Source organism: Pempheris klunzingeri, chromosome 8 (assembly GCF_042242105.1).
Source record: "Pempheris klunzingeri isolate RE-2024b chromosome 8, fPemKlu1.hap1, whole genome shotgun sequence".
Lineage (NCBI taxonomy): Eukaryota > Metazoa > Chordata > Actinopteri > Acropomatiformes > Pempheridae > Pempheris > Pempheris klunzingeri.
The window spans coordinates 16,560,999-16,568,874 of record NC_092019.1 but is presented as its reverse complement, the minus strand read 5'-3'; the positions used below and the strand labels follow the sequence as shown (position 1 = coordinate 16,568,874).

Below are 7,876 nucleotides of genomic sequence, written 5' to 3'. Positions count from 1 at the left end.
CAGTATGAAGTGATCTAAATTTGACTTGAGTCATTATTTCACACCATCTGCTGCATTCCTGCTGCTAAAATCCATTAGTTTAATGCTACCAAACTGGATGGATTGTTATGGGGGAAAAAAGCTCCCATATGTTTGAAAGGGAGAGGGCTGCAAACTGCTCCTGATGCACGTAAAGCAGAACGGATGGTGTTATGCACTCAACTCAAACTCTATCTGAAATATCCCTTTCAGAGTAGTGGAGCCTCACCATAACCTCTCAATACTTGCCTAATACATATATATATATATATATATATATATATATATATATATATATATACATACATATATATATATATATTTATTTATTTTGTTTTTTTCATTGATCGAGTGAAGCAGTTGTGGAGCTGAAGTCACATGATGAGGGAGGTGTAGCCAATAGGTACCAGCCCCTCTTTGTCTCCCTGACGACAGCGAATCCAGTCCTGATCGACCCCTTCTAACACTACTAGTTCCTCCCCTTTGCAGAAGCTGAGCTCCGAACCTGTTCCAGCGTGGTCACACAGCGTTCGTACTGACCTGAGGACACATGCCAGAGATCTCCTCAGTCAAAATTTTCCACATATACACCAACCGCAAGCAATAACGTCATTCTGAACATATCATGTAGCCAAATCTTGGATGAGTCACAAGGCAGGATTGCTGAAAGTCAGACTGGTGAGTCACCAATTATAGTCTCTCAAAGACAAACATGATAACAGGAGTGCTTCTGGCCACTGGTCCGGGGGGAAAGAAGTCATTTTAAAAAGGAAACAACAGCTAGACATCCCAAGGAAGGCAAGTGTACCGATGAGCATCTGTGTATTTTTATAATGTATTTGCTCATATCTATAGTGTTTGATTTTTTAACCATCTACCCAAAATGTGATTTTTTTATGCTACACCATGGCCATGATTGAAATCATATCTTCATTAAAATGACATAACTTTAAATTTCAATTAAATTAAGAGCGAAAATTAGTTGAGTCGATACATAGACGAAGGTTACGAGCTTCCAAATTTATGACTTATTTGGTGAGTAAATTTGATGATTACTCAGATTTTGACCTTAGATTATAGTGCCACCGTCTGGTTTCTTAGACTCAGCAAACTGATTCAGTTAAAGGCTTTACATGTTTTTAACAACAGCATGTTTAGGACAATTCGTTATTTTCAAAACTTGTGAAAAACGCATTCGAAGTTAAATCAAAACTGAATCAGCGGTTTGAGAGAATAACTGTGAGATAACATTAAACCAATTTATCTATCACTCTCCACTTGATTTCTTTGCCTCTAAGCCAAGAAAAAAGGACAAGTTTGATCCTTCATAACCATCACCATCACTTTATGTCTTTTGTACCTGAGTGGTCTGGGTTTGTCCTTAATTTCCATTGTATCGACCTCCTTCTCTGACTCTGGTTTACTCTCTCCCTGGAGATCTGGGGTCCTCCTTATTATCGGAGTGGAGTTGCTGCTCACCATTCGGGTCAGTGCAGTGACACCAGGAGCCAGCCACTGAGAGGGACGCCTGCAGAGGCAGACAGAAGAGGATGAGATAAATGGAAAAAACAGAGAGAGAGAGAAGGAAAGCTCGGCAGAGAAAAGTTGCCATTCAAGTTCAACACTGAATGAGTTTCTATATTTTCATTCCAACAAAACACTACAGCGGTTTAATTCACAAGTTTATTTACTTTCTCTCTAATCAGAGATATACTTTTCAGTACAAGTGTTAAATTCATTGACTAACCTGGTCTGTGGTGTGTGACCTGTTGGACTGTTGGGGCTTTTAGTGGCTCCAAAGAGCCGCCCCAGACCCCAGGGAACCTGAGCACCACTGCTGACCGGAGCAAAGTCGCTCCCTGCCTGGAGATCCGGCAGATCCGTCTTCATCTCCTCCGTTTTCAGGCTCAGCTCAGCCAAGTTCTGACTCAACCTGCCTCCCCAGCGCATTACAGCCCCCCATCCCTGTTGGATCACCTATGATTAAGAAAAAATGTCAGCCCCGCAGGATCACACAAACATATTTAACTACAAAAGTGAACAGCCACATAAAGGTGAGTACCTGTCCTGCCTGCTGAGCGAGGCTGTCCTCCTCAATATTCGGAGGAGGTAACTCTCCTATTTCTTTCTCCTGCACCCACAACAGCTGAGGACTTGTCTGCCCGAGAGTGACTGATGCCTTTCTGGGTGCAGCACTGCTATATGTTGACTCCCCTGATCCTCCATTCTTTGGATTCGCCAATGGTGACGGTTTTTCTTTGGCTGCCTGGTGGTCTGGGCTTCCAAAGTCCACTTCTGACAGACTTTCAATATATCTACAACCTGTGGTTTTAGAATGGGATCCCTCTGCAGAGAGCTGGAATCCAGCATCCTGACAAGATGGGTTGGAGATCTCTGCACTGTGACTGTCTGGCTCTAAATGGTGGTGCTGGAAGAGCAGGTCAAGGTTGAAGGTCAGCAGGCTGAGAGGCTGCAACACGAGGAGCAGCTCCTCGAACAGATGCTGGCAGGTGGTCAGTGACAGATGCATGAAGGAGGTGGGACGGTAATATGTCTCCAAAACATCTGAGAGGAAGAGAGAGATCACTGTTTTGTACATGCACTTCCACAAGAATGAGATGAGACGGAAGTGAAGGAAACTTACCACTGCAACACTGAAGGTGAGACAGCCAAAAATCAAGAAGCTTGGTACTAGAAGATAAAAATAGACAGAGGAAAACTAAGGATACAAAGAGGACATGAGCAGGAAAATCAAAATATAGCATGAATATTCATGCTAGCAGTGGAGACCAGAGAGGATTAGGAGCCAGTACTTACTTCAGTAGGCCAAGGAGGAATGCGTTGAACCTGTGCTTGCTCTGTCTGAGCTGGGGCAGCTCTCCAACTCGAACTTGTAAGTTGAACAAGGCCTGTGTTTTTGGACCTTGAAAAATGGGGGGGAAGGGGAGAAATATATATATATATATTTATAAAGAGAGGAAGAGAGTGAAAGGGATCAGCAGAGGAACTTACAGAGGTGAGCAAAAAAATAGCTTGGCACTCATAGGCCAATCGATATCTCCATCCTGTTGTTCGCTTTATTCAGCATTTTAGATGCTAAAATCAACAAGTATTGACTGATGTGTGGGAAAATGAGAGACAGACAAAGTCCAGGCTTTATCATTACCATTCAGGAAAGAATCCCCACAGAAATAAAAGCCTAATATCAAATCTTCAATATCCAAGTCTATAAATGCAAATTCTCCTACGATCCAGGGTGTGTTACCTGGCCTGGTGGAGGCCTGGACCAGGCCCCAGGCAGAGTTTGGCCTCCTGCCTGCAATCAGGTCACTCTGATGGGGTTTCAAGCCATCGGTCAGCAAGCTGTGCAGGGCAGGGCAGAGGCACTGCAGCACCAGACGGCCAAGAGATGGATTTATAGTGCTGTCTCCTGATAAGGCCTGAGAGGAGAGGAGAGGAGAGGAGAGGAGAGGAGAGGAGAGGAGAGGAGAGGAGAGGAGAGGAGAGGAGAGGAGAGGAGAGGAGAGGAAAATGGGATAGAATGAGGAAGAAGATGTGCAGCGATAGGGAGAGACAGGGGGACAGATCAGAAAGGATGACTCAAGAGATATGGAGGAAAAGAAAATGGGACACATAAATGGGAGAAACGAGGGGGTAATGAGGGTCGGTATGTTGTGATGAGAGATGGTTTTGGGGGGAGGGGAGGTTTGGTTAGTTTACAAAGAAATTTTGAATACTACAAGACTGGGTTATCTAAAGATATTCTAGTACCTTGTTAACTGAGAGAGACTGAGGAGAGACAGAACAAAATATGTAGAGTCAGAACAAGAAGGAAGGGAGGGAAAGCATTTACAAAGATAAACAATAACTTCGATATGATATTTTGTTTCTCCTTACAAAGACCAAAAGTGAGACAAAACACTTCTTGACGGGTGAAACAAAACAACAACATATAACTTAATTTCATTGTTATTTAAAATCCCGCCAGTGATGTCAATTCAGCAGTGACTGACCTTCTGAACAACAGTCCGAGAAGAACTGAACTGGGCCAAGATGGCTTCCACTGCCACACTGACCGCACTGACCAGAGCTGGAGGGAAGAACAATGGTCTAAAGTTAAACTTTAAGAGCTATAGACACAAGGGACAAAGATACACGGGTGCACTGGCGAATACACACAGGTGAGATGCACACCTTTTTTTTCCTGCAGGCACAGGGAGGACAGGCCCGGACCTCTCATTGGATGCTTCACATCTTCGCCCATCCAGGATGTCTCTGTCCTCTGTACTGAGCCAGCGAATGAGACACTGCGAACAGCTGACAGCGACAGTAAAAGAGCAGTTACTGACTGTACAAATTCCACAGAGGCAAAATGAATCACCACAGACAGAATTCTATAAGTAAAATATTTGCATTATTAGTAAGAGCAATTAAGCAATGAGAAGCACAGGAGTAGGCTGATAGAAGCAGATGGTACTATTGACAACAAACAGTGTGTGAGGACATCCAGCAATGTCGTATTGATTTACTGTGGTGAGCTTCCAACATCTGCATCTGTGAAGACAACTCTCTGTATGCATCAGGGATGAACTGGATCCCATGCATTAATCTTAACTCACACTCAAACGCACAAATACACTCACACAAGCACTCATACATACTGAAGCATAAGCATACATAGGAGAAACTGCAGGGCCAGGGGGGGAAACAACTGCATAAGCTACCACATCAGGTCATGTCAGATACAATTACACATATGTGCAAAGGGCAGGTGTAGTGCGCAGTGTGATGTTTATATAAATAGATTTATATAAACTAGTTATATAAATACAGACATTCTTATAATGAACAGGATGCAGTGGAGCTTAATTACTTTGAAAATGCCCTAAATGTACACACATAAGGATAAAGACGGTCAACTTAAATCAAAATTCTTTACATTACAACATCATCAACAAGCTATTTGGGTTATGCTTTGCATGAAATGCACGTGTTCATCCAACACACCGTGCAAAAACAAAAGGAAAACAAAAACAACAGGGAGACAGACCAGACAAGACTGACACGAAGACAGACAGATAGAGGAAGAGGAAGAGAAAGAGAGTGATGAGAGAGACTCTAGACACCCTCTGACAGGAACAGATGTTACCCTTCTGAGGGCCCTTTGCAGATTTGAAAGGACAGTGTAGATAAGACGTATCAGATGACCTGCAGGGAGCTGCCTTCTGATACATAAAACAGCTAATGTTACCCAGTTCTTTCAAATCTGCAAATTCCCTGGGTTAAAAAAAGTGACTAGAGTGTGAAGGCCACCTTAGACAGAGCAGAGAGCAAAGACAGAAACAGCAAGAAAGACAGACAGACGTGCATGCAAGCAAGATGTCAGACAGAGAGGAGGGAGATGTAGGGAGAGAGAAGAGAGAGAGAAATCTTACTCGCCACGCGTGACTGTGGAGGAGCCTGGTAGAGTTTTGGGGGTATGGGGGGCGCCCTGGGCGGTATAGGAGGGTAGAGGTTTGGATAGTAGAGTGGAGCAGCGAGGGCAGGCAAGGTGTGAGAGCGGGGGAAAAGCGGGGAGCTGAGGCAGGAGCCTGCTGCGCCTGGAGGGGGTGCTCCAGAGCGCTGGGGAGGGGAAAGTGCACCGATAGGGGAAAGGCGAGGGGGGGCACCCCTGTGCAGAGGGCAGTTTTTAGGGTGGTACAGGTAATATGTGGGGAGAGGAGGAAGTGCCTTAGATGTCCTGGCCTTGTTGCTACTGTGGTCTGAGTGTGTGCGCTTTCCTGAACACTGCAAACCCGAAGCACTGATACTGTTTGAATATGTCATCATGACATCAATGTTCTTATATGGGGTGGTGCAACCTGGATCTGTGGTGCCACTAACACTTGTGTCTGTCTTAGTGTGTGTATCACTCTCTGAGTCACTGCAGTAGAGAGAGTCAAAATTACAGATAGAGTCACACGCAAAGTCCCTGTGTGTGTTAAAGATATTCCCATAATCACAAGGAGAGTCTATGCCAAAATCAGTCAGGGATTCATAGTTAAACCCAGAGCTTATATCAGTGTTCAAATCATCTGTGTGGATACAAGCTGAGCTGACAGCAGGAGCCCACTGTGTGTTGCACTGCTCGTCCGTGGACTCCCTGCCTACATGGCTGTGAGGTCTGGGATCTGCAAAGGGCTGGGAGTTACAGTAGCCTGTGTGATAGGAAGGGAGGATAGTGTGGAGGAAGTAGGGTTGGGAGGACTGGGCGAGGGACAGTGGGGGGGAGGAAACTGCTTATTGGAAAGGGGAAAAAAGGCCAAAAATTGTAAGGTGCAGGAGTCAGGATGGAGGAGGGCAGGCAAACAAGCAAAGTGATATGAGGGAGCAAAGCGGAGCCATGGACAAATAATGGAAACAACAGAATGGGATGGATAGGTGAGAAAAACAAGGAAGATGAAAGTTGAAAAAAAATGTGGCAAAGAAATGGGAAGGAGAGAGAGATGCAGAAAATGTTAGTGTCTGTTGAGAGAAAAATGCACATTCATGAGTGTATTCCAGCAGAAATCGTCATCATGTAACATCATGCAGTATTTAAACAAGTCAAACAGTTGATTGACAGTTACACATTGACAGTGCATGAGTCAATGGGGTTGATTTATGAAGAGCAATAACCAGTCTTTCATTTAGGAGGGTTTGACACTACAGGAAATGATATCGTGGCCATGAAAGAAGAACTGTTCAGCAGTCTCATGGCTGCGCAGTAGAAATACTCAATCTGTCAATCAGCCACTCATTCACCAATGACACCACAATTAAAATGCCACCATCAATCACAAAGATCCATCATATTAGGATCCCAGATTTCTTTACAGCATCTGGTTTCTCTTTCACTTTATACTTGTATTGAAAGCTATGAATGTTAAGTAGAAGACAAGCCAGAGGATGCCAAACTTTATGCTAACTCTTCTGTTCTCTACTGCAGTGCGTGCCATGATCACCTCTGGATCACCTTCTCTCTCTCACGATCTTTCTCTTCTCTGCACTTGTTCTCTCTCTCTCTCTCTCTCTTTCTCTTTCTCTCTCTCTCCTTCCCCTCCCCTCCCCTCCCCACTGGTACGGCATACAGTGTACTGCTGAGTCAGTCAACACTTCTGTCTATTACTGCTTAATCACCATGTCTGCCTCGGTGAGGATTCAGAGACTGTGGCGACGACATTTTCATTACACTCTATTACCAGTGAGAGACTGCTGGGCTATGGGCTACAAAATGAGCTAGAAAATAACCATACCTTGGTTAGACTTGAGCTGTCTTTGAACTGTAACCAACACATGATACTTCCTATTTTCCTGACAGTGAACTCTCAGCAATTGGCCCGTGTGCTAAGAGCCACCCCTTTGACTCTTAAAGGTGTACACACCTATTTCTGGCTTGTTGCCCTCCAGCCATTCAACTCTTTAGTAATTGATTTGACTTTCAAAACCAAAAAAACAAAGGTAATATCCTGAAATAATACCAAAAAATTGATATATGATCACAGAATTAATTTTACTATTAAAATAGCCGCTAATTTGCTTTATGAGAATATGAGCAATGTAAATTAAACATACGGCCTAGTTTATCTAGACATTTACTATCTAACATTTAATGTCTACATAGCCTACTGCAGCACTGTATGAGATAAGTAACTTGATCTCAGCTATCTGTGCCACTCTAGAGAGCAACGGTGGGGGGTGGTGGAGAGACAGGATAGACAGCAAGAGAAAAGGATATAAACATCCCACGTTGATGGGATTTAAAACCAATAAAGAGGCAGAGAAAGAGGATCAGGCAAAGATTTAAGACACACAGATAGAAAGAAAAAAGACTGTAGCA

General features: G+C 43.9%; 1 protein-coding gene across 1 annotated transcript; it reads right to left on the bottom strand.

Annotated features, from left to right (window-relative positions):
- Window positions 1-348: 348 nt before the first annotated feature.
- On the bottom strand, window positions 349-7,324 carry rusc1 (RUN and SH3 domain containing 1). The gene is made up of 11 exons (XM_070836199.1): window positions 7,293-7,324; window positions 4,213-4,335; window positions 4,032-4,108; window positions 3,790-3,807; window positions 3,284-3,458; window positions 2,836-2,941; window positions 2,663-2,709; window positions 2,081-2,583; window positions 1,766-1,995; window positions 1,379-1,546; window positions 349-558 (listed from the first exon to the last, which is right to left on the bottom strand). The coding sequence occupies exons 2-11, from the start codon at window positions 4,280-4,282 to the stop codon at window positions 393-395; spliced, it is 1,560 nt and encodes a 519-aa protein (XP_070692300.1). The 5' UTR covers window positions 4,283-4,335; window positions 7,293-7,324; the 3' UTR covers window positions 349-392.
- Between the last annotated feature and the right edge of the window lie 552 nt (window positions 7,325-7,876).

Bases quoted from the DNA above. Each gene is read 5' to 3' on its own strand.
- rusc1 (XM_070836199.1), bottom strand. From the start codon at position 4,282: ATGGGCGAAGATGTGAAGCATCCAATGAGAGGTCCGGGCCTGTCCTCC. The intron at 2,942-3,283 runs GTAACACACCCT...CCATTTTTCAAG, and splicing joins CCAGGCCTCCACCAGGCCAG to GTCCAAAAACACAGGCCTTG. The intron at 2,710-2,835 runs GTAAGTACTGGC...TTTATCTTCTAG, and splicing joins TTCCTCCTTGGCCTACTGAA to TACCAAGCTTCTTGATTTTT.